The 25,751-nt window shown below is 45.2% G+C and overlaps 1 protein-coding gene across 4 annotated transcripts; it reads left to right on the forward strand.

The window, feature by feature from the left end:
* Positions 1 to 50: 50 nt before the first annotated feature.
* On the forward strand, positions 51 to 25,410 carry LOC149365516 (polyadenylate-binding protein-interacting protein 1-like). 4 transcript variants are annotated; one of them, XM_089543340.1, is made up of 10 exons: positions 51 to 411; positions 2,213 to 2,343; positions 4,465 to 4,635; positions 5,918 to 6,030; positions 6,892 to 7,000; positions 8,887 to 9,009; positions 11,553 to 11,671; positions 12,496 to 12,598; positions 23,289 to 23,398; positions 24,904 to 25,410. In XM_089543340.1, exons 1-10 carry the CDS (start codon positions 261 to 263, stop codon positions 24,995 to 24,997), a joined length of 1,224 nt encoding a protein of 407 aa, XP_089399466.1. In that variant the 5' UTR covers positions 51 to 260; the 3' UTR covers positions 24,998 to 25,410. The 4 variants fall into 4 exon arrangements, with proteins under 4 accessions (XP_089399466.1, XP_089399471.1, XP_089399487.1 ...); XM_089543345.1 differs by having other exon boundaries at positions 53 to 381; XM_089543361.1 differs by lacking the exon at positions 51 to 411 and adding an exon at positions 433 to 606.
* The last annotated feature ends 341 nt before the right edge of the window (positions 25,411 to 25,751 follow it).

Below are 25,751 nucleotides of genomic sequence, written 5' to 3' on the forward strand. Positions count from 1 at the left end.
TGTTTAATAAAAAGTTGTTTGGAAAAGTTGTTTCACTTATGTCTGATCAAAATGACGCGCTTTGTCTGCCTTTTTGCTAGTTTTGCTTTTCGTTTGCTAGCAGCGGCAGCGAGCAGCGGCGAATCCGACGCGCACGTCGCATCCCCCCGAGTGAACAACAAGCTAATGCTTGCCATCGGCGGCGCTAGGTTGTTCCGCCTTCGAATCTGCTGGTAAACGGGAAGAGTGCATACCCGCCAAGCTCCGAAGCGCGGGTGAACATGGATTCAAGGGGGAACACCGGTACCCCGAAGAAATCAAGCAGCGTCGTTCCTGGGCCAGCGGTCACACCGCTACGACAATCGCCCAAAGCCGGGCCAGCGTCGGCAGACTGCTCTGACGGTGCGTGTTCTCAGCACAACAAGCTGACAGGTCGGCGCCGACGTTTGTTTTGCCCCGGGGGGGTCACGTTGTCGCAGATTTGACCGGTTCCTTCATGCCGCCAGTCGAGGGGAGGAGGGAACAGACGTTGTAATCCTGGCAGACGTTTCGATGTGGTACGATCTAACGGTTGCACTACTGGTTTGACGTTCGCATTAGACCATCTCGCGACTTCGACGTGACACTGTGAGTTCGGTTGTTAGTCTCTGGAGTTAATTCTTTCGGGACCCGGCTGCGGAGGGGATGTGACGGAGCATTCGCGTATTCTCAAACGACCTGTTTGTTTCTCAGCGCTCCTTGGCCAGAACTGGTCGTGCCGATTAGCGCTGGGTGTAATTCAGTAGGCTCCATTGCGCAAATTGGCTGCGACATATAAAGCGTGTCAGGTCGACCGGCCTTCGTTTCGGCGTTCTGGTTCCACACTGCACGTTGTTCGAACCGGAGCGCGCGCGCGAGAGCGCACGACGACTAAATTGTTTTTTGGCACGAATGCTACTGCTGCTGTTCCGGATAGTCGATCTGCGCAGTGATAATTGGACTTCTATTTTTCTACCTGCAGACAGTTGCACAACCTGTGCACGTAGCAGCTGTTAGAAATTGCATAGCGTTCGAACGACGTTCTATTCGCCAGCTCGTGCGCGTGCATTCGCCATTGCCCAGTGGCTTGTATCGTGTCTGGTACCCGAGGGCACGTACGCAGCGTGAACCGTGTGCCTTCTCCTGTTTTAATTAGGTCCCAAGTGATTATTTTGAAAAAAATTTGCGCGCCGCATCTTTGTTAACATGGAGCACGGTGAGTCGTCTTCAGTATTCACAGCGACAGTCGCTACTGCCTTTAAAAGTCGATTTAGTGAATAACTAGGGTTCTTGTTCATCGTTTCAGAATAATGCAGTACAATCTCGGTAGCTCAAACTCGAAAGGAGACCGGAAATTTGCTCGAAATTTGTGAATTTCTTATTCAGAGGAACCCGATCCGAATCCCCTTAGTATATTCGATGTTGACCGAATCGAAGCGCGAGTTCGAATGAACCGGAAGTTCGAATTAAGCGCTAACTGCACGAGGCGATGATTCGCGGCGATACGCCGCGCGATGGCTTTGTGTGAAGGGGTTGTAGCTGCTGACCCTCTGTTGCTCATTGCATCGCTCAGGTTCTGGACTTGCAGAAAACTTAGCTCATCATCCGAAAGCAGCTCGCGAGACTAGCCGATCACAGAAGGCTCTGTGGCTATGTAACTTCCGATCTTTAGCTAGTCTACGTGTGCAGTTTGTTTCAGCGAAGAAGCCGCCGACACTCGGTTCGTCATGAGCTATGCATCGGAACAGTTCAGTGAAAGCCTGGTAGGAGTGGTGGAACAAGAAAGGATGCTATGGCTTTTGTCTCGCTTAATGTAGTATGGTACCACTGTGCTAGCTGTGTCCCTTAAGAAGTCAATTTTTTAACAAAGAGGGATTTTCATTGCTTTTTTATCCTACTTTACATTGTTTAATCTTTTAAATGGGCTACTAGTGCAGTTATACTTGCCACATAATATGAGATAACTGAATGTTGAAGCAGCATTAACTGACGAAGACTAGAAACGTGCCATCGGCGAGCCTTGTTGCTTCATGTGAGCTTACCGGGGGCAGCAGTAGGCGGCAGCCGTCATCATCATAACTCGCGTTCCAAATCTCCTCAAGCGGTTATTATTGTAATTACGAACCTACGAACCAACCATGGAGTGAATTTGCTGTGATGTGCTGTCGGGCGGTGAGCTCCCCTCACACTGGCTCGCATTGCTGACTGATTGCAGATAAAAGCATGCCGTCATTCGTGCTGAAAAGCACGCTTTCTCCTGAGGCCCCGGTGTTTGTGCCGAGGCACTTCAGAGTCCCTCTGCCACAGGAAGTTGCGGAGCCCTGCCCACCCTATCCACCCTCACCAGTGAGTTCACAAAATTGTTTTTTGCCAGTTTTCTTTTCTTTCGTTGTGTTTGAAATTAAATCACTGCGCCAATGTTACACGTGGTCAGCGTGCAAAGCAAACTGAAACAACTATAAAGCAATTTAATATGACCGTGCTATCAGGTGTCATGAAACTACCCGTGTATTGCTTGGTGTGTTCTCACTTACTTTCACTTTTTTTTTGTCTAGTTTTGCCAGTGAGCACATTAGCTACCAGAGAACAATGTGAGAGATTACATATTTTGCTTGTTACATTAGCATTCGCAATTAAGCGTCACAGTCCTGTGGTCCTGTGTCAATACATGCAGCCTCTGTCAAGTCTTTGGCCCACTTAGAGCACCTCTAAAAAGACTAAAAGGTCTTGAAGAGATGAGGTCTCTCTTCACTCTGCAGATAAGAGCTTTAAGGGTGCTATAAGCTTTCCATTGTAAGGTTGGAAAGCAGTTCTGAAACCGCAGAAGATTTTAAGCTAGCTTCATTAACACCAAAGATATCGGCAATTAAAAATTGTGCTCTACCTCGCCCCCCTCACCTCATTTGCCCTGGGGCACCAGAAAAGAAAAAAGGAAACGGGTTAGCATTGCAACCCTTCATGTCCCAAACTACATCCCGCCCACGTCACCTGGGCGCACCCGGTGAGAAAGCTCGCTTTTAAATTCCACTCTAATACTTACAAAGATTATCTCTACAGATTTGTTCGTTTAGTATATTGCCATCAAATTCAGTTCAGGGTCCCTTTAAGCTTCCTAAGCCTAGGAAAGGCTTTGTTTGACATTATTTATCCAAATCGCCTTGAAGGCAGAAAGCTTCTTTCAGTGCCTGTGTGAGTTATTTAAAGCACTTCGTCAGTTATGGGAATTCCTGAAAGGGTGACTTTTGTATTTGGCTCGGCTAATGTTTGGGGCCGACCACATGCATTCGACTTATGTAACATAGCTGCATTGAGATGCTGCACATAAAATCATTTTAACGTGTTTTTTCGTCTCTTCATTAAACTTAATGCTGATAAATAAATGCACTTCTTAGGCTTCCTTAAACAAAAGTTGCCTTCTTTTGAATGAACCCACATTTCTGGCCAATTATGAGGCAAGCCAGATACAAAGTTCACACTTCTTGGCATTGTGGTGAGTGAACGACTGTCCGTGGCAGCAGTTTTCCTTCTAGGTAGCTCTGTTACTCTGATGTTGACATGATGGTAGTGGCCATAACAAAGAGTCATGTTGGCATGATTACGCCTAGTGTCACTGTGCCAATTGTCTCAGTGCGAATGCTGAGATTCTGGCTCTTGAACAATGTTTTTCTTATGACTTACATGCAGTACACATTTGTAAAACTCGACAGAAGCTGCTTTCTTGGCAGTGACTCTCTGTTTCTTTTGTTTACTGACACTGTGTGCTGTAAGTACAAACAGTAGTAGAGAAACACTAATCTGAAGCTCTCGACATACACTGTGACAGCTTTTTTAGCACAGCGAAACTACAGTGCTGGTCGAGCAGTGGTTTGAGCATGTGCCTTTCTTGCAAAAGGTTTGAGGTTTGATCCCCAGTACCATCGGGTACCCACTGATTTTCCAATGGGCACGAGCTTTTCCTTGTCCTGTGACTGTTAGTCAGCTTCTTTGGGATGAAATACTTGGAAACTGGGTCTTTGGCCCACTGTGCATGCACAAAACGTGCTAGTTATGTTACTTTTTGACCCCTTGCTGTGAAGGTGAAGGTTGCGCAGATAGGGGACGAACCGCAAGGAAGAGACACAGAGACACACACACACTAGCACCTGTGTGTGTCTGTGTCTCTTCTTTGTGGTTCGTCCCCTATTTGTGCAACCTTCACCTTCACAGCAACATGTTCCAAGTTTTATTCAAGTCACCCTTGCACCATTAACACAAATCATCATCGTCACCTTAGCATGACAATATGTTGCATACATTATTCTTGCATTCTCAGCACTAAAACTCTCTCTGGTTATTTGTGCTTCATGTTTAGGCGCTCTGATGTGTGTGCAGTGTAGTAGTGCTACCAATGAAGCTGGATCTGTGTGGTTGCTCACTTTACACTTTTATTTTTTTTTTTCCCTCCATTCCTTGTTTTCATTCGAGCAGCAGTCTCAGGACGCGAACCAATATGCAATGTTGGAGCTCATGAGCTTCATCGACGACGTCACGCTGTGTCCTGCTGAGTTTGACTCCAAAATAGAAGACGTCACAAGCATACTGAGTGGCATTACCGATGCTGGCGGTCTTTCTCAGGTCGTCGACACGATCTTCCAGCAGGTGAGTACTGCTTCCCGGACCTATCGCATTGCAAGCATAGATGAGATTTTTAAAGGTCCATAATAGTATCTTTCTGTTGCCTTCATAAAACGTCCTTTTTCAATACCTCTGCATGTTTATTTATTTATTTATTTATTCAAGTTGCCCCTAAAGGCCCTCCAGAAGAGGGTATTACATAGGGGGGGGGGTACAATCATAAGTAATCGCGATACATTTTAACAAGTAAGTGTAACAAAAAAAAACGTTAATTGAAACGTAAGGCATCACACAAAGAAAAATTGAACACTAACAAAAACAGTAAACATTTACACATTTCCGTCACAGCGAAGAAGCTCTTGGAATTTTTTATTGTCAGTTTCTGTGGCGATGACTCATGGCAAACTATTCCATTCAGTGATAGTACGGGGAATAAATGAATTGGCATAAGACGATGAATGACAGTTTACGCGTTTAACTTTGAAAGAATGATCACGGCGTGGAAAGAGAGCATCAGGGGACTGAAACAAATCACGGCGAAGGCACTGCCTTCTCATGCAGCTCCTAGCTCTGTGTGTGAAGCTGTTTGCTGTTAGCATGTGTTAGCAGTATGTGTTAAGTAAAGTGGGGGTGATTCAAGGCGCGGTTTTGCAGTGCTGTGCAGCATTTAACTTATGTCTTGGCTGATTTTCTCATTATTCTTTTCTCGGTTTTGCTCAGTGAAGTCAGTTCCAACAAGCTCTTCCAAGCCTGGAAAGGGCATTTAAAAACCTTTTGTCAAAGGTCCCTCAGTGTTTTTTGCTTGTTTGTTCGTTTGTTTCTGGGATATGGGGTTGCTACATATGCATGCATGATGTGCTTCATCATGCTGCATCATTTCAAGTTCATTTGGAGCTGAAATGCAAAGCACACGTGTGACCCGAAGGAGTCGAACTTAGTCCAGAGCGCTCCACTATGGTGTTTTCTCGTAGCCCCAATGCCCAGTACCGTCAGTAATGCGTTCTCAAATGTGTTCATCTCACAAAAAAGCCAGCCACTGATGTCTTTGTTTATACCGCCTGAGCTTAGCTTTTTTTTTAGCTTCATAAACAAAGAAGGAAAACAGGTAATAGGAAGGCATGCAGGTAAAGGCCTATGGTGGCATTGCATTGGGGTCCCATCGAGTTTTCCTGACAGCAGTAAGTCGGAACATGGCCTCTTGTCAAGTGTCTCTTTGAAACTGTGCGAAACTGGGGTGAATTTAGTTGTGTGTGCCACAGCTGTGTGATATATCTTGCTTGCTTTTCCTACCCCGTCCTTTGTGCAGGGCTTGAAAGAGGCCAACTTCAGGTATAGTGGGGCACGCCTGTGCAACCACCTGGGAAGCAACCTCCACATTCGAGGCGTGGAGGAGGATTTTACAAACATGCTTCTAGACCGGTAAGCGAACCTGCTCTGCGAATCTGCCGTGCGTTCGTAGCTGTAGTCTGGCTGTTCTTACTCCGCCCACGTTTGTTATTGCAGTACAATCTCGATCATACGGATGTCGCGGGGTCAGGAAAAATATTGGTTATCATCCGAAATTCGTGTAACTTAAAACTAACAAAATTCATATGCAGAATTCACACAGATCTGTTTCCAGCTGACAGGGTTTACTTTTGGCCGCACGCCACTGCTCACTGTTCACAGTGCGCAGCGTGTGACTGCCGATTGCAGCGTTGGTGACTTACAGGCTGCTGGTCCTGCTCTCGGTGCACACCGTGTGACTGGTTATCCCAGCATTGGCTGTGTGCGAGCAGCAAGTACTTGGTTCTCGAGGGTGTGGTCACGGCTCGTACATTCGTATCATCCGCAGTGAGGCGGGGGGCTGTTCGTAATATCCGAATTTCTGCCCATTGCGCTCAGTGCACTCTGACCAGGGCATTTTACAAATTCGTGTCATCTTGAAATTCATTTCAACCGTGATCGTATCATTGAGATTCTGCTGCTATACTTTGCAGTGTTGAGGCAGTCATATTTTTATTGTGTGCCACCGGTTTCATCATTGTATGTGGTCAGTGGTCTCTTCAAGGGCAACTCTAATAGACTTTTTTCTTATGTTCTTAGTTTATTACATTTTATATATCTTAAAGCCCCCTTTGCTCTTCATTATATAATGAATAGTTTTGCACAATATCCAGGTGAAACAATACGTACCGTTTTGGTTACTTGGTAAAGTTTGCCATCCTGTCAGTGTGGCAAGTTTAGCTTGCTGCACTGGATCAACTTTTGCCCATTGCATTTTCTCTTCTTTTTTGCCAGGTGTCACAAAGAGTGTGTCAAGCGAAACGACTTGGGCTCCGGTGACTTTGATGATGCCTACCTACGCGGGTTGCTGCTGTTCATTGCAGAACTCTTCTCTCAAATGGTGGTCAGTAGTGGCAAGCATTTCCACCTTTTGCTTTTGATTCACTGAACTGAGTTCTCGGGCCGCGGTTTTCATTCTTATCCAAATTTCCTTTGCGTATTCAGTCAGGGAGAAGTTGGTATAGTACAGGAGTGCATTTAAGTACGTGTGAAAAAGGCATGCACAAGAGCAAAACTAAAAAAAGAACACCAGAACAAAACTTCAAATGCAGTCAGTCATGCAATATGATAGGCCATGTCATGGCTAGACTGCAATACAGAAAGTCTGCTGACACATGATGCCCCCTCGTGTGCTATGGCATAGACAAATCTGTCATAACCTGTCTTCATGATTGACGGCTAGGCCTTTGGTGCTTTTGCTTTGTTGATGCTAACTTTGTTTGTGCATCTGTGCATACTTTCTTTACATTTAATGCGTTCATTCAATAAATGCATTCATTTGCTAGGCAGCACTTGGGTGGGACATTTCTGTCTCTCATATTTTAAGCTGTTTTTATTCACGTCAAATCGCCAATATAGCCAACAACATACATTAATGCCAGAGAAATGCATTTGCTCTGATTGGACCACAGAGACGTCTGTACTCTGTCTGAGGCTGTCTTCTTTTTTTTTTTTTTTTCTCTTCATCTTTCTATCCTTGCTAGCTCAGCTCGATAACGTAGACAGTACAGGAGAGGTGTGCCTCGTAGTTAACCCGGTATGCTACTGGCAGTTGTCCTGTCTAAGCAGCTGCGTATGCAGTGTACAGGCTGTTGTGTCGCGCAGTGGAAATTGAAGAAAAATGATCGTTGCTAAGCCGCGAGCTTGCTAGCACTTAAATGACCTGCTATGCTGTCTATAAAGGCGCAGCATTTAAAACTTCTCCTTGTACCACTCTCAGTTTTATCGGACTTGCGCTTCGAACTGCCGCTCCTCCAGCACTGTTGATAATGTAGCGCTGTCTGCAGTGCTTTGGACCAGTACTCCTCCAAAGTGAGCGTTAGCAATGCCGCTATGGAGTGTTCATTACGTTGACAAGGGAAACGACATTTTCCATTTGTTGGAGTAAGAGAAGGTGTCTAATACCCGTGCCACACGGACAGATTTAATGGCATTAAGTGCTTAGTGCCTTAAGTTTTAATGGCATTCGTGCGGTGCCACACGCACAAATTTAATGGCATTAACCTTACTGCCATTCGCGACCTATTGAGTTCGCCACAACTCATTCGCCCGTGCAATGCCTACTCTCGTTCCCATTCCACACGCAGAAAAGCATGCAGCTTTGTTAGTAGCAACTTCCTAACCAGTAGGAAATAGTTAATTCTTAACTTTCAGTCAGATGAGGCAACTATACTGCATTTTCGATGCGAAGAGCGCCATTTTTATCAGCCGTATTGACAGGTACTCTCGACTTGGGTGCTGACATGCGAGTCTATGGCTACTTTTCCTACTTGTAAAGAAGGAACAGCCGTATTTTCTGAAAAATCGATTTTATATTACATTTGAACAACATTTCCCATATATTGTGCTCATTAGCAATGTTTATATTCAGATGAAGCTTTTAACTACCTTGCAAGCGTTATCGTCATCGTCACTTTCGATAATGGCATTAAATGTGGACGTGTAGCACGAACTCCAAAAATAATGGCATTAACAAACTTAAGGCCTTAAGCATTTACTGCCATTTCTTGTGAGCGTGTGGCATGAGTATAATTTAAGCCACAGCCATTTGGACGCATCCACTTGGCGGTCATGTACAGAATGTGGCCCCAGCTTAGGCTCCTTCAGCCAATCACCAAGTGCTTTGTGGGACAGTCTCTCTCTCTCTCTCTCTCGAGGGGTTGGTAGTATTTGGATATGGAGCCAGCTTGACAACTCTCCCTCTTTTTGTGGTTGCTGTCCTTTCCGCAGTTCCTGCGAGAGGACCACTCGTACAAGGTGAAGCACCTGGCTTCCTGCATTCCCAACATGATGCACGCACTTCTGCAGTCACTCACTAAGGAAAACATCAAGTGCACCATCCAGGTGCTGAAGGTGAGCAGCGGACTGCCTCCTCCTCCTCCTCACCCCTCTGCTAGACTGCTGGACTTCTGAATTTTCCAGGTCCAAAAGCCTTTGAAATGGCTTCACTGCACGGTTATCATTTTAGCAGGCGTATCCGTTTCTGTGAATGGTAGCCTTGCCAGAATTGAAATGGGCTGAGGCAGGGCATGTAACGTGGAAAATGGATAACTGATGTTTCCTGAAGGTGTGAGAGTGGATTCTAAGTGAAGTTAAATGAAGCTGAGTCAGGTGGGCTGATGAGACTGCGCAGTTTGCGGGGATAAGGTGGTCGTGGCTGGTGTGGGATGGGGTTAATTGCAAGTCAGTGGGAGAGGGAACATAAGTAGGCTGATGGTGGTGGTCCATCACAGCACATGTGGTTCAAGTAAGAAGGTGCTACTAGTATGTTGCGCCATCATTGGTGAAGGAAACGTGATCATGATGGTACAAGCGAGAACGTTAAGGGGGAACACTGGTCTTTGGGGCAAAGAAAATGACCGAAAAATTGTTTTTCTAAAAATTACTCTTTTGGAATCTACAACTGTTCTCCAACTCTACCAATCCCTCTTGATCGCGTGGTATGTGGCTGCCGAATAGAAGCGCTACAAAGCGAGGCTGGCTGATGGCGCGGATTTTAAAAGGGCTGCTCCCGCCCATGCATTTCACGGGCTTCACTGAAACATGGCCGGGTAGCATGGTTGCCCGGAGACTACCTGGAGCCGGTACAGCAGCGCATTGATGGGTGTTTGTTGACTGATCACAGGCGCTCAGCGTTTGATATAACCAATGTGTGGTACATTATAAAAGTACATTTCACATGCATAATATTAAAAGTACTTCCGAGCGTTCAATATAAAGCATAATTTGCTATATATGAGTTCGTTATATCCGGGTACGACTCTACTGCATAGAGTTGCATAAATACTACAAAGATTAACGGGGTATAATGTACAACAGAGGCAAAGAAAGGGAGAATGCTGTATCTGTTGGAGCCGTTTGTCTGCGTAAAATAGTAGTAGTACTAAACAGAAACCATGGATTTCCACGCAGTTTCTTGTAGAAGAACTGAAACTGCAATCGTTCATCTACTCTGGCAGTGCTAGTAGTGTAGTCTTCGCACTTACAAAATGGAATCAGTTGTTGCATTGTGACTTTTCTGGATGCGGAACACGTAGAAGTGCTTTGCTAATTTTCTTGTGCTCCTAATACCCAAACATTTGGTTGTATTAAATTTACTAATGAAGTAGCAGGCGTACAGTTCTGAAAGAATTCAAGCTGCACATAGCGGAGAGCATCGTGGCGCAGCTGTGCTTAGAAACTGTACTTGCGTTTTTTGGCCAGAAATTGACTGAGAAACTCGTTTGGGCTGCGATGCCTCTTCTGTTTCTGGGTAATTTCAAGAAACTTTGTTAGTGAGGCATGCAAGCCACCGCAGTGGTTCAGGGGTTATGGTGCTTGGCTGCTAACCCTAAAGACGCGGGTTTGATCCCGGCCACAGCAGTTGCATTTCAATGGCAGCAAAATGCTAGAGGCCTGTGTTCTGTGCGATGTCGGCGCACCCGAAATGGACTAAATTATTTCGGCATCTCTCATAGCCTGAGTCGCTTTGGGACGTTAACCTCGTAGAACTGTGTTCCGCTCTGATTCGGGGTGCATATTAGAACATTGATGCAAATTCATGATATTCCCCATCCAAAGTGCATGGTGCACAATGTGCAGAAATTTGGTTGTCCCAAACACTCTCTCGCACCATTACAAATGATACGAAGTGCAAGCCATAACCACAAGCTCTGGCACTAAGTGCTGTTCGCACATGGCCGACACGTGGCCGCCAATCACGCAGTACGCACTGAGAACAGGGAATGATGGCACACGGCCGTAAATAAATCCTGTCAGCCGTAAACAGATCTGCGTGACTGCTTTTCCCATGCTCTCTGCATACAGATTTCTTTCGTTCTTGATGGTATGAATATTTTTCGCTACCTCGGGAGACATTTCTATATTGCACAGAAACCTGGATCAACAGATCGCTTTCCTAGTTCAGCAGAAACGAATTCTTTTATGGTCTGAAACCTTAGTCTTGGAAAGCAGGAAGGGGGTAATTTTCAGGCTGCATGTCGAAGCTGCGAGACAGTTAAGTTAAAATTTTTGCCTGCGTGCTTCAATCAGTGCTTTGTCCTTTAAATTTTGTGTTTCTTTAGTTCATCATCCTTTTCATCCTTGGTCTTTGCAGCTCCATTTTAGCAAGTATCTGTGACCCATGAATGCTCAATGAGTGCAAGCTGTGTTTAGTTTTAAAGGTGCACTGGGTTAACACTTCTGTAACAAGGTGGGTGTCAGAAGTCAAGTGGGGGATGAGATTTAGGGAAGTTTGCAGGGTTAACGTGGACGCAGCTGGCACAGGACAAGGTTAATTGGAGGGACATGGAAGTGGCCTTTGTCGTGCGGTGGACGTAATCGGGCTGATGATGTTAAGTGGCATGAAATCTGTGGCTAAATACATATCTTTTTTTTTCTCTCTCTCTCATGACCAGCTTACTGGTGCCTGCCTGGAGGACTACGAGAAGGTGGGCTCTCCTGAAACTGACTGTTGTGCTCTCGACAGTGTATTTGAGAAGCTCTGCGAGATCTCACAGAAAAAGGACATTGACCCGTAAGTGACGGGCCGCCATCTCAGTGGCCTCCACTTCAAGTCTCATTCAAAGGCTCGCGTGTGGCTCGTTGAAAAAAGTTTTGCAAAAGGCTGCTCTGAAAAGTGTCACAAAAACTAGATTCAAAAGTGCAGTATGGTTCATTTCTTGAGCATCCAGTAAAACCTTGTTAATACGATCCCGGTTAATGCGAGATTTATATGATTTCATAACATACCCTGGCCAGAGTGCATTGTGTGCAATGGGCAAAAATTCGGATTTAACAAAAAAACCTCCTCTTCTGTTGCGGATGATATGATCACGCGAGTTGCCGCAACCTCCAGCACCAAGTACTCTTTGCCAGTAGATCACAGACTCCGCGATCGCCAGTCGTGCGGTTTGCACCGCGAGTAGTGAATGGTAACTTACGAGTCTGTCGTGGCGCACGACCGTAGGTCAATCCTGGCAGCTGAAAACAGAACTGCGTAAATTCTGCATACAAATTTTGTTTGTTTGGATGATATGCTTATTTTTCGTGACCTCATGAGATTCGTATGATCGAGTTTCTACTGTTTGTTTTTCTTGTTCTGTTTTTACTGAAGTCATCAGTGATAGTGCTTAAAAATCAAATAGCGGCTAAATGTGTTCGATGATCACATTTTATTAATAAAGGAGTAGCATGACTTAGGCCACAAGCTCTTCCACGCGCTTTAATGGCCATTAGGCCCTCTGGTTTATTCGCCTTCTTTGTCACTGACTATAGACATCTTTTTGCACTTTTGGTGACTCTGCTGTTACTGCATCAACACATGCTCTTGGTCTCTTGCTCTGTGCATGGGGCCTGCAGGACCGCGGCTCTGATGGTCAAGAATGTCCTCGAGCTCCGTGAGAGGAACTGGGGCCGCTCTTCGTCATCTTCGAGCTCCCCATCGGCTGGCCAGGCGGATGACGTGAGTCGGCTTTTACGACATCCTCATCTTGATTGCCACTGGCTCATAGGCTCGCGAGGCATGAAAGGCCCTGCCTTTTCTTTTGGACTGCCCTTTTTATCTTTGGCTATTCTTATCCTTTTACTTTAGTCGCTTTCTGAAGCATGGGTGATTTGGTGTGCCTGTTGAGACTCATTCCAATGCCTCCTCGAATTTCGATGCCTGTTGCTTTGCTTGCTTTGCGATGGTAGTCCCATGGACGCGTCGGTTCGTTTACTTACCACTGTGTGGGGCAGTGGCTTACATCATAGTTGAAGCTACTTGCATGGCTTGCTCCCCAACAAGGTGCTACTTTGTGAAGAAGGCAGGAAAGGGTAGTTGTGGGGAGAGGGCAGTTGAAATTGGGAGGCGTCGCTCATTGGGACACTTTGCCACCTAAGGTAGCACAACAGCGTGGCAGGAGCTTGGAAGTTGCTGCACTCAACTTATGCTACGTATTAAGGCCAGAGCCTTTAATGCCTCATCATTGTCGACAGAAGGTTGTCAGCAGAGGTGTCACGCTTTTCTAGTCAGACCAGAAAAAAAAATCATTGTGCACGATGGGATTCGAACCACCATCCTTCCATTCCGCAGCCGAGTGTGCTAATGGCTACGCTACTTCCTGCCAACACGTATGTAGTTCTCCTTGTCTAGGACGCTGGAGAGTGTTTGCAGAAAGGCGTCGAATCAGACGGATGCCTCCCAAACGCCCTCCAGTGTCTCCAGCATTTAAGATTCACAAACAATTGTGTGCTTAATTAGCATCTTAACCACACATCAGTGACACAAGCAGCAACACCACACTAGAGGCTTTCGCCTCACCGCACTTTAGGTCAACAAAGTGCCCCCCTGAATTTTTTTAGTTAATTGTGGTGTCCATTTCTGTTTTTTTTTGAAATTATCATACTGTCTAGACTGGAGCAGCCAAGTGTAACATTGTATAGAGCACCACCCGTTTGGCATGGAACCTGTGGTCCAGATTGTAGGCCGAAGCACCTTATAAACTGTTTTTTTTTTCTTTTTGTTTGCAAGAGTTCCGAATTTAATTGAAAGAAGGGCGTAAAGAGTTAGTTAGATCTCTATATAACGAACACAGATATTATGAGTTCTTGGCCACAGCGAACTCTTCCTAAATTTTTTTTAATAATCGCTGGTAATTTTCATTTCATATATCGAAAGCTGTTGGCCCTAGAACAGATATACAGTAGAACCCTTCTATGCTAAAGAGACTAGGACCAGCGAAAATCTTTCCTATCTCACGGTCTTTACTATATCAGTTGTTGGAGATGACATGGATCTAAGGATGCTGTCTGGTAATTAATTGGCTACTTACTGAACGCAAAGTGTTGGTTTATAAGAAACTCAGAAATACCTTTCATCCTGCTCTTAATATCCCTTTATGAAATATTTATTTTCCTTTATCACATTATGTTATCACGTTTTCGATTTCATTTACGTCTTGTGGAAGTACTGCATTTGTGCGATTACAATGCGGCCACAACTATAACACAGGCTTAATTTTCCTCAGGAATATTCCGCAGCGTCATTATTTAAGAAATGTGCGCAACGCAGTCATGCACAGCAACACTTCTCACTCAGTGCTACAGTGCTTTCGCTTCTTACCGCCGCTTTGCTTGTCCGTGTTGTGAATGTTTGCCCCTTTTCATCCTTTCCCTGCTCCTCACTGCACTTTTACAGGCTTCCCTTTCTCAGAAACCCACATAACCTTTTTTGTGTATTCATAGCCAGCTTTACTTGTTTTTTTTTTTCTGTTCACGCTGCACGCTTTGCCTGATGGCCCCAAGGCTTTCAAAAAGTTGGCTTTTCCTCGCAGCTTTTAAGCTTAGCGGTGAAGCCATCTCAAATAGCGCTGTTTTATCTTCTTCAGTATCCATTTGCCTCCGAAAGTTGGCCTCTTGTTCCTAGCCTTCGTGCATGCTGCGAAGTGATAATTCCACTGGAGGTATGTCGTCACAGCCAGACGCTCTTTACTACCGTATTTACTCACATAATAGGCGCACTTTTTTTCCAGAAAATCCGGCTCAAAGTTCGGGGTGCGCCTATTACGCGGGGTAAAATTTCCGGAAATTTTTCGACTCTCAAAATTGAACACACCGCTTAAACGCACTCGTGTATGGGCCGCACCCCGTTTTCCCGAAGAAAATATATAAAAAAAGATCCGTGGAAGGGCCGCACCGAAACTTTCCATGACCCATGCGGGAATAGCCTTCGGAATGCACGCGCCGAGGCCTCTGCGATCGGCTCCGGCTGCGCGCAACGGGCGCTTGATCGTGGAGGCCACACACGTGCACAGGAGCTTCCAGACGCCACCCACGGAGGGCGCCCAAGGCCAAGATCATCATCATCATCATCGTGTTCCTCCGCCGCGAGCTTTCGCTATCCATATCGCCATCAGCATCTCCAGCTCGTTTTTTTTTTTTTTTTTTTTTTGTTGCTGTCAAGTGCCGGGATCTGCGGTAGCGCGATAGTTCATCGTGGTTTATGGCTTTGCCGCGGAGCGTTGCTGTTTTAGCTCGACGGCCAAGGACCTTAACAGCTACACGGCTGGGAGTTTGCTCTCGAACACGGCTAGCATGCGGCAGGTCGGAAAATACGATGTGGCCGAGAAGTGCGGCAGTTGCGACTGCGGCGTCCCTAAATTTTCGTACGCGACTCCAAGCACCGAGGTTTTCGCGGGCCTAAGTCGGGAACGTTTCCGGCTGGAAATGAAGCTTTCCAAACAGACGTTTAAAGTAAGCATCCCTGAAAACTGTGTGCGGCTGTTCTACGCGATTTCGTACGTGCTGTGGGTCCGCAGCAGCACTAGTGAGGGCTAGTAGTCAGTTCAGCAAAAACTTTGTTAAAATAAAGATTGGGGAGCGGGGGGTGGCGAGGTGTCGGCTTGCAATCGTGTAAATACAGTATTGATCACAGTGCCAAGTTCGGGGTGCGCCTATTATGCGAGTAAATACAGTATATCCGTTTCTTTGAAAAATAAACATCCTATACGTACCTTAGAATCTCCATGATACAAATCTCACTGGTATGTGAAAGATATTCGTGTCATATCCAAAACAAACAAGAGCCATGTGTAGAAACACGGCATTTGCATTCACGCAATCCGTTTCCAGCTGACAGGATTTACTTATGGCTGCGCGTGCTGCTTGTCGGTTATGTGCAGGCAGAACTTAGTGCTCGAGGGTGCGTTCACAGCTCTTGCATTCATATCATTCCTACCCCATGGTGTGAGAAAATGTTCGGAACATCCAAATTTCTCTGCACTGTACACCACGCACTCCGGCAAGGGAATTTGGTGAATTGGTATCATCCTGAAATTCGTATCAGCCGTGATCGTAGCACCAAGATTGTACTGCAAGGTTTAAAGGTGCAGGTGAAGAGGAATCTGAACTCGTCTTTTTGCCACGGGAACTCGATCTACACGCTCCGAGCATTCTCAGAAACTTCGATTTATTGCCCTGTGTGGCCGATCTCCCTAATTAAATTGAATTACCGTCGGCTCCCACCCTTTTATTTTGAATTCTCCCCGTACGGTGGGCGGAGTCGACCAACGCGTGGAGTGCCTTTCACCCAGCCCCGTGGCGGCTTGCCGCTCTGCCATCGGCGGAGTAATACACAGTAATCCGTAGAAGCAAATAGTCCGCATGTATTTTTATTTCTGCGGGCTTATTTTGCAGCTGTATTATCTGTGAATTAAACTATTTATTCACGGAAACCTAAAAAACAAAAAAAATCAAAGCAAAGCCTCCACGGAGCTGGCTGAAAGGCACTCCACGCGTTGGTCGACTCCGCCCACCATACGGGGAGAATTAAAAAAATAAAGGCGGGAGCCGGACATTAATTCGATTTAATTAGGGAAATCGGCCACACAGGGCAATAAGTCGAAGTTTCTAAGGATGCTCGGAACGAGTGGATTGAGTTCCCGCGGCAAAAAGACTACTTCAGATTCCTCTTCACTGCACCTTTAAGTTTTATAGGTGAGTGAAAAATTTGTTTCAATGTTCGGGCACTGTTGTCATCATTCCATCACCAGCATGAAATCCCAGGCATGCCAGTGGTTTGTGCTGCCTCTGCTCCTTGTGAGTGGCTCCACATAGGAAGAAATAAACAAACGGAGGCGTCCAAACGGGTCCCGTTGTGAAGCGACGGATGTGACTGGCATCAAAATAGAGGAGGCATTTCTCGTGGGTTTAGATGGGTCCCTGGCTCCATGGCTAAGATTGCAGAGTGAATTCAAGTGTATAATATCTCCCGTTGTTGACCTAACGAAGTTGACTAAAGGCTATTTCTATTGTAGGGATTATCATTTTTTTATGTAGCATTGTATTGTGTAGCAGCATCGCATTAAGCACTACATCGAGCATCAGTGTTGTAACGTTGGTTAAACTTGCTACCTCTGAGTTGCCGAGGAATTTTTCTTTGTTGTGTTTTCAACTCTTTTCAGTATCATTTTCGCCTCGGAATGAACCTTTTTCTTTCCTTTCATTATCACATTACTGTGAAACTGAGGTGTCCTGACAACGCACATTAGTTCTGAGTTCTCTTTTTCCTGTTGCATGTGAGAAACAAAAAGGCAGCGAGCTTCGTAAATGCAGCCCTGGTTATTAAGGTTCACCTTTAATGTGGGGCTTTAATAATTAGCATTTGATATCAAAAACAAGCAGTGAAAAAGTAATCAGTCCTGGTCTTGCTATTTCATTCAGCATGTGGGCAGACTGCTCTCTGACCATCAGTGTTCATTTGGCTTGTCACAACTCGGCGGGAAAGTCGAGCGCTGCATTTTTGAAGTCTCAGTGGATGTTTATTCTTCGCATTCGCTTGGTCTGTTCTTTGCCGTGTCTTGCTGTCTGTTGCTTTTTCTCCTGGGTGACTGAGTGGGATAGACAGGAGTGCTGACTCGATAGGTCTGCGATGCATTCGCTAAGAATACTACAAGCTGCTACCAAATTGCTACGTGTTCAGCTTGTTATAATGTGTATACTCGCCTGCTCATCTCCTTGCATCTTTGCATGCACCATTGGGGACAAAAGCAACGACTCCCCTCTAACGATGCACAGCTGGAGTCGAGACCAGGAGGGCATCGTTAGGTGGCGCCTACATGCAGTGTGGTACAGCTTGGAACTTGGAGGGGGTCACTTACTTTTGTCCCCGATAGTACATTTTTTTTGCCTCCCGAAGGCTGTTTGTTGTGGTGGTATCTATCAAAGCAATATATCTAGAAAAAGGAGAGGAAAAGCACTGTAGTAGTTAGGCACTTGAGCCTGATCACGCTTAGTGTTTAGATGATGAAGTTATGAAAAAGGAAAGGCACAGTAGCGCTCGGGGGCACTAGAGCTTGGTAATGCTTAGTGTTGCAAGGTTGTGAGGAAGGAAGCGTGCAGTGGCTGACTGGTTTACTCGTTTTGTAAGGAAAGGAAGGGCACCGTAATTGTCTCATTTATCAGTGGACATTTTCAACCCTGCCATGAGGGAGTGAAAGAAAGAAGAGAGAAAGAGGTGCCGTAGTGGAAGTCTGACCCTGCATCCTTAATGGGGATCAAGTCATAGCACTGCAAGGGGAAGGAGGTTTTGAAGGGAGGAAGGGTGTGGTAACAGTCACACTGACTGCATTGTGTGGACTCAAGCTCCATTGCACTTAAGGCCCGTTCACACTTGCCCAAAAATCCGGCGAACGAAGCGGATTCGCTCGCTGTAAAAACAAGGACCTGTTCTCACTTGTTCACGCGCGGGCGAGGTGGATCCGCCGCGCCGCTGCTGTTTCTCGCTTTTCCACACCACGTAGCTGCTAGTGGCATGCACAGATATAGTGAGAAAAGAGCATAAATTTGCGCTGTCTACGTACCATAAGCGTATGCATGCTTACGTACTTTAAACGCTGGCACATTCTCACTTTTAGTTCAGCGTATGCTTGCACAGACGCAAAAATAAACTCAGCGTGTAGTGGCGCCATCTGGTTGTCAGGGCGAGAACCATCACTGTCAACAAACCGACTCTGCTGTTAAGCCTAGAAGCGGCGGAATCGTCAAGCTGCCTGATAAAAAAAGAAAGCAAATTTACCACTTATACGTTTTCTTGGAGGCGAGGTGAGAGGAAGCGAAAGACCTGTGCCGCATTTCTGGCCAGTGAACGCACTGAAAAAGGCAGCAACAACGAGAATTCTCTCTGAAGCGGGGGGTCCGGCTTCGAAGGGCGCCGCCATGTTTGTCGCCGCGCGGCGGAAATGGGTCCAGCCCGATCGCCCTCGCCGCGCCGCTTTCCGCGTCGCTCGCCGTCAAAAGCGGCCGAATCCGCTTCGCTCGCCGGATTTTTGGGCAAGTGTGAACGGGCCTTTAGTGCTGCTATAAGGATTATGATTTGCAGAACATTTTAAGTGATCATCGAAGTTTTTTGCTGAAATGCTGCCGTTTACAAGGTCACATTAGGATCATCAGTCATTAGTTACAGGCTTGCTAGTGCAAATAATTAATTGAGATGTTATTGGAAATTGGTGCCTGTTAAAAAGCTACACAAGTTGCTTGGCCACATCTCCGTGCAAGAAAGCAGAGATTGCAAATTGGTGCTTGTAAATTGTAAAAAGGCTTACTCAGGATGTATGGCAACCTCTCATTGCAAGAAAGCAGACAAAGAAAGGCAGTGGAAGTCCGTGGGAATTTCTGGAAGCCAGCAGAATCCAACAAAAGTTCCTGGAATCTGAAGGAATCCAGACCTGACAGAGCGTAGTGCACGCCAACCACCGTAGAGTTCTCATACTTAACAATCCCTCTCTCTGAGTAGGCGAACTGGAGGTGCACTGTTGACAAGGAGATGACACTGGTTAAAATCAAGGACTCCAAAATGATTTCAACTAGCGCGAAAATTGTTTCTTTGGTGTGTCCAAATAGCGGTGGTCCACTAGCATGTTTGCCCCAGAAAGATCGGCGCATTTTGTCGTGGCAGCACTGTGGCCAGCACGCCTGTCTATCTCACCCCAGGTACTGAATGTCAAATTGCACTGCTTCTTAACACCGTTGGGGCACGCCCTCTTTCTTCTCACTTCTTTGCAGAGTATTGCCTGAGATAAGAGCTGTGAAACTGCAGCTCCTTCCCCCCTGCTTGTTTCCGCCTCTTGGGGGTTTTCTTCTTTTTTTCTTTTGTTTGTTTGTTTTCTTCCTTCCACTTCCCTTGTGCACTGTCACCTGCTTCCTCCCTGTCCTACCTCTCCCTGCAACCCTGGCACGGGGGGAGAGCGCCATCGAAACAAGTAAACTTTCTTTCTAAGTTGAGTCGCTTAAGCCCTTTTTTTTTTTGTCTTTGTGCCAATCTTTTTTTTTTTTTTCCTTTTCATGAAGTGCGTGCATGTGTGCTTCTTTTTCTTTCTTGTTTTTTTAGCCTAATGCTCTGCTCTGTTTTATGGCTCATCTACATTAGAATCTCGACGATATAAACCGCAAGTGGTCGCAAAAAATGTTTGCACGATCCGAAATTTGCATCCTCCAAGAAGAGCATCTTATTAAGGAGCATGGGAAATACATTCACGGTGTTGATTTACAGCCACGTGCCACCTTATGGTACTCTCCACACAGCTAGCCATCGCGGCGTCATATGGGCCACGAGTCTCCACTCAATGCTCATAATACGTAGCATCAGACTGGTGATTGTGGCGGTCACAGTGCATGGGTAGTGGCATTGGTAACCTGTAATGGAGCGGGAGAGTGTTCAGAACATCCAAAATTCTACCCTTTGTACGCAGGGCATTTTGGCCAGGGAATTTTACAAATTCGTATTACTTGTGATCATATCGTTGAGATTCTGCTGTAGACTGCAGCTGATCACATCGTCAGTTATGTAAATATTATTAGCATGTGGTGCTTCTGTGCCCCGGGAAAGATGCCGAGCTCTGAGGTAATCATGACTCACATGCTTGGGTCAGCCTGGATTGACGCACTTTGCTTGGCTTGAGATTCAGAAAGCACGGCTCTCGACCACGCTCTTCTAACCCGCGTTTGAAGGGTTTCTAGGTTACGTGCATTGTCATGACCAGTCCAGAGTATGCTAGAACTAAGTGTTTGTGGCTGCAGTAATTTGCAAGCAAACTAGGGTCATCGTTGGTACACAAAAGTAGATAACTGACCCCAGGAAGTGTACTGTAAATGGTAACATTGCACATTTACCACAGCAGTAGAGCAAGAATGTAGTAATAAATCACAGGAATTTGTTTTAAAGGGGCTCCGAGTATAATGCCATCCAGTTTTTGTGATCAGTAAAAATGAAGAAGTGAAGGGTGCTTGTATGTGGGGATATATACCGGGTGTTTCAGCAAGCATTTTCAGGAATTTTCAAAAATAGGCTTTTTGGGGCAAAAATATGGCTTTTGTGGCACGATATTAACAGTATTGGTGCTAACCGGAGAACTGGTGAATTCTCTTAAGTAGTAAACTGGTTAAATAATTATTGATAACTAACTTTATAGCTATCACAGGTAGGCAACTGATTGCAATTAGAAATTTGCAGCCGGTCATTAGTAATAGCCATATAAGTTTTTAGAATTTCGAAAACTCGATTACCCTGGCTGCTTTGGCTGAACAAAATTTGGCTGTGTCATGCGGAAATACGTGCGTTTTCAAAAGCATGCAGGCAAAGCAACCCCTCCAGTGCACGTAACTAGTCAAAAAGGCCAAATTTTGTCGAGCCACAGCTGCTAAGGTAATCGCGTTTTTGAAATTCTAAAAACTGATATGGCTATTACTAACGACCAGCTACAAATCCCTAATTGCAACTAGGCACTTAACTCTACTAGTTAAAAATTAGTTAACCAGCGTACTACTTATGATGATTCACTGGTTTTCTGAGGTCCGCCATCACTGGTAATTTTGTGCCACGAGAGCCATATTTTTACCCCAGAAAGCCTATTTTAAAAAATTTTTGAAAGTGTTCACTGAAACACCTGGTATGTATGTGTATATATATGTAGTCATGAAATAGTGGCAATATTTAGGAAATATTTAGAAGCTCATTATTGAAGCCTTTGAATGTAAACTAGTTCAGGCAAACTTAGTTACCAAATTTCCATCATTGTGGCATCATTCCTGCGAATAGTATGGCCCAGCAGTTTTACATGGTATCATAAGCCTTAGTTCACAACTGGTCTAGGGCATTAGGTTTGCGTAGGTAATTTCTGTTAGACATACTGATACAAATCTGGAGCACTGCACCATTACTTTTGACGGTGCAGATGTTTAGGGTGCAGTGTGCAGTCAAACAAGCCCCACAGTCTGCATATTTTCTTCAAGCACTCCTTTAACGATGGCAGATTGTCTCACTACCGTATACTCAATAGTGATTGGGGAGTTATCTTAACGTGGTCTTTGAGGGCTTTGCTGTTTCGCTCATAGCGATATATCTCATCCTCTTTTGTGATTCCAAAACTTTTTTGCTGCAACAACCAGTTTCACTTTGTTGACCTGCGTCTGATCTTTCCCTAGAGCAGTCAGCCACAAAAAATCGGCCGAAACGTTTTTAACAGTGTGCGAGCCTTTTGTGTAATGCCTTAGCACTGCATTAGAAAAGGCTTTCTTTCCACAGTGATTTTGTTAATCTGTAATTTTGCAAATTTGGGTTGGCCTCCGCATATAGCACCGGATTTTGTTGCTTTGCTTGCCCGTTTTATTCTAAATAAACTGAGTCCATAGCAGCTCCAGAGTTGCCAACGTCCTTTTGACGAGCAAACTGCCATGTGTGCTGTCAGTAGGAAGGCATAACGCCTGCCACCGTTCTGGTATCGCTTTTTGTGGTAGACATGTCACCCCTTTAAGGGGGGAGCCTGGTCTTGAAAAGAAAATTTTTTTAATCTGGTCAAAGTTACGAAATTTTCAGGGCACATGTATTTTTGTGCGCTGATTCTAGATATGTCATTTAATTTCTTGTTCATGTAAAACAATTCCTTGAGCACTTATGCACTTTTAATGCTAGTATTTTGCAAAGAGTTTTGAAGAAAATTTGCTGCGGGAAACTCGCTGAAATGGATGCCATTGGGTTCTCTTGATACCAAGGAATGCAATAAGGGTAAAATTATCCTGATATTTCTGAAGCAACAACTTCAAAACCTTATAACTTAAGTTCTATGACAAGCAGGAAGACAATTTTACCCTTATTGCATTCCTTGGTGTCAAGAGAACCCAATTGCATCCATTTCAGCAAGTTTCCCGCAAGATATGTTTTTCAAAGCTCTTCACAAAATACATGCATAAAAATTACATAAGTGCTCAAGGAATTGTTTTACATGAAATTAAATGGCATATTTCAAATCGGCACACAGAAATACATATTCCCTGAAGATTTCTTAACTGTGACTTCATTAATAATTTTTTTTTCAAGACCAGGCTCCCCTCTTAAAAGCAGATAACAGCACTGTGCTTTCTTTCTTTTTTTTGTGTGTGTGTGAAAAAATGCTGATTACAATGTATGATAGCGAGAGGTTGGTCAGATGGTTCTTGATATTCACAAGGTGAACAAGGGAAGGAAAACCTCAGGGTACTTTGCCAACGTTTCGACTAGAGGACTTGTCTTCAACTTACAACTTAGTTATACCAACATATAATTGCGTTTGTGCTGGTTTGGGTGATTCAGACAAGTATAGTGTCACTTATACTGCGTGCCTTCATCGGCTGCTGTGCAGAGCCTTCCCATTACTTGTGGTCCCGACGGCGTGCCAGTCTCCAATGAAGAGGAGAGGTTTATCCAAGAGCTCCTGCTCACAGAACGGATGGGGAACATCGAAATGTCTGAGTAAGTGTCGACTTCAACCGTGGTTGTGTCTTCTCTTAGCGTGCCTTGACTCGTGGAGTGTTACAGAGCTGTACACTCTTCTTAGTCTTTTATGCGAAGCATATTGCTAGAGCTATGCCCCACGCCGTCACCGTGGCTGTACGCGTCCAACCACGTGACACGATGACGTCATGACAGATGAGAAACAGGTCCCCCACCTCACGCCGTCGCTCGGAGCTGTACGCGACCAACCACGTGACACGATGACGTCACGACAGATCGCCATCACGCGCTGGGAGAGGGAGAACGATGCCATCGCACAGACACCGGAATGTCCTCGAGCGGCATTCCCGCGCATTTCGAACGCGCGTTCACACTCGGTGTAGGTGAAACGCTCGCTCCACCGGGCAGGCGGACGCGGCTTCCGTGGCAATCCAGGCGCCCACCCAACGCGCGTCTCGGGGTTAGTCGGCGTTCCGCTGTAGCCATGCCGTTGTCTTCCCCCACGACGAAGGCTTCTACTGGTTGTATTAAAATGACCAAGTATTCAACCAAGGAAAGCCATGTATTACCAAGCCTAGCCACCAATATGCTTCGCATCTGACAAGGCTTAACCTTAGCTAAGCCTCAGCCATTTTTTTTTCATCTGTAGCAACCAGTTTATGTACTGCCCTTGCCTTTGCAGGAGAATACCTAGTCTGTATCCAAACATAGGCAGTAATAGTAGTCATGAAGCTGATTTTACTCTTTCTGACCATATTTAACACAACTGACAGTCTAGATCTTTTCAGTACACATGTATGTACGCAGATTTTTTATTTTTTTCTGTAGGTCAGTTATTCGCATAGATAGATGAGAGATGTTAAGGCGGAAACAATAGAAATATAGGAAACAAGCGGTCTTTAGCGAACTTATAGACACATTGCTGTACAACCAAACTTTTAAGCTCAAAGAAAACAAGATAAATAAAGGAGGAACAGTGCAAACACAGGACGAGGTAGAGGCAATTGACAAAGGCGCTGTTTCCTTCGCCTTTTTTTATCATGTTACACCAACTAGCCAGCAGCACCCTTACGAAAGAAAACAATTTTAGACAACAGTTTCCGTTATGCGGATTACTAGCAATTTTAGAGTACCTTCTTTTTAGTGCTCTAGGGGTGACTTTTTTGACCTCATTTAAAGCAAAATTTTTAAAAATTCAGAAAACATAAATCACTAGTGTGCTCCAGAAAGCATAAATCACAAGTGTGCCCAAAGCACTCCAGTGTTGATATCAAACCTGTCCACTGAGAATGTGAAAAAAAATATGTATTTTTATTCTGCCTTTTTTTTTCTCACACAATGATATTGGTCACACAGGCTAGAAGGAAGTTAGATATGCATTATTCACAAATAGCCTTTGAAAACTAACACTTCTAACTAAAGTTGGGGTACAGTATCCACTCTGGAAGGGAGCAGCTGATTGGTGCAGTAGAACTTATGTGGTAGAATTCTCTTAATTTTGTGTGTTAAACGCTCCTTTGCAGTGGAAGCGGTTACGCCAACAACTGCTGTAATGACGACATGGACGATGAGATCGCGGCCGCCTACGAAGAATTCCTCAAGGAGTCGGGACAGTGAAGCTCTCTCCAGCTCGGCAAGGGAGGGGACCAGAATGGGTTGGCCGAGAGGTGCGAAGATGGGGAAGTGCAGGACAGTGCCCAGTGTTCTCTTAAGTGTATTTTTTTTTCTCCTTGTTTGTGTGAATTGGGGTTGGGGGGGAAAGTGTGGTGCCACTTTGTGCTTTTCCTTTTTTTTTTTGTAAGTAGGCCGGGTTGGGCCTCTTCCGGTTACCTCAAGTTTATTTTATTTCTGTTCACCTTACTTTTTCTCTCTTTATGTCACCATGGGCCACATCACTGGTGTCATGACACAGTTCAGGCCATTTGAATGGAATGCAACCGCAACCTTGTACATTCTTGATGCACACACAAAGTGCTGATTTTTGGACGAGGACTCTCCATTGAATAATAAACACAAGTCATTTTGCAGTACGTCTGTGGTTACTTGTGTTTGCATGTTTTGTGTCAAGAACATTGGTCCGAAAAATTTTTGATCAATGCATGGCACATGCCTTGCCTCCTTCAAGCATGGTTTGAGTGATGGGACTGTGCTTGTGAGAATGAACACTTTGGCAAGAGTTATATCTGCCAGTATGAACGGATGTCTGTGCTTTGCAAGAAAGCATCCTTCTGCGGTTCAGAACAGTATGGGCAGTGATCTGCTTGGTGGTGATTCAGGCATGTCGGTAATGTCGTTTGTGTCAAGTGCCTCAAACAATTATGACACTAGTGCCAAGCATTCGCTATAAATGTGCTGAAGGCTGGTTAGCTCT

The sequence above is a fragment of the Amblyomma mixtum genome, chromosome 1 (assembly GCF_055824585.1).
Source record: "Amblyomma mixtum isolate Tamu chromosome 1, ASM5582458v1, whole genome shotgun sequence".
In the NCBI taxonomy this organism is placed as follows: Eukaryota; Metazoa; Arthropoda; class Arachnida; order Ixodida; family Ixodidae; genus Amblyomma; species Amblyomma mixtum.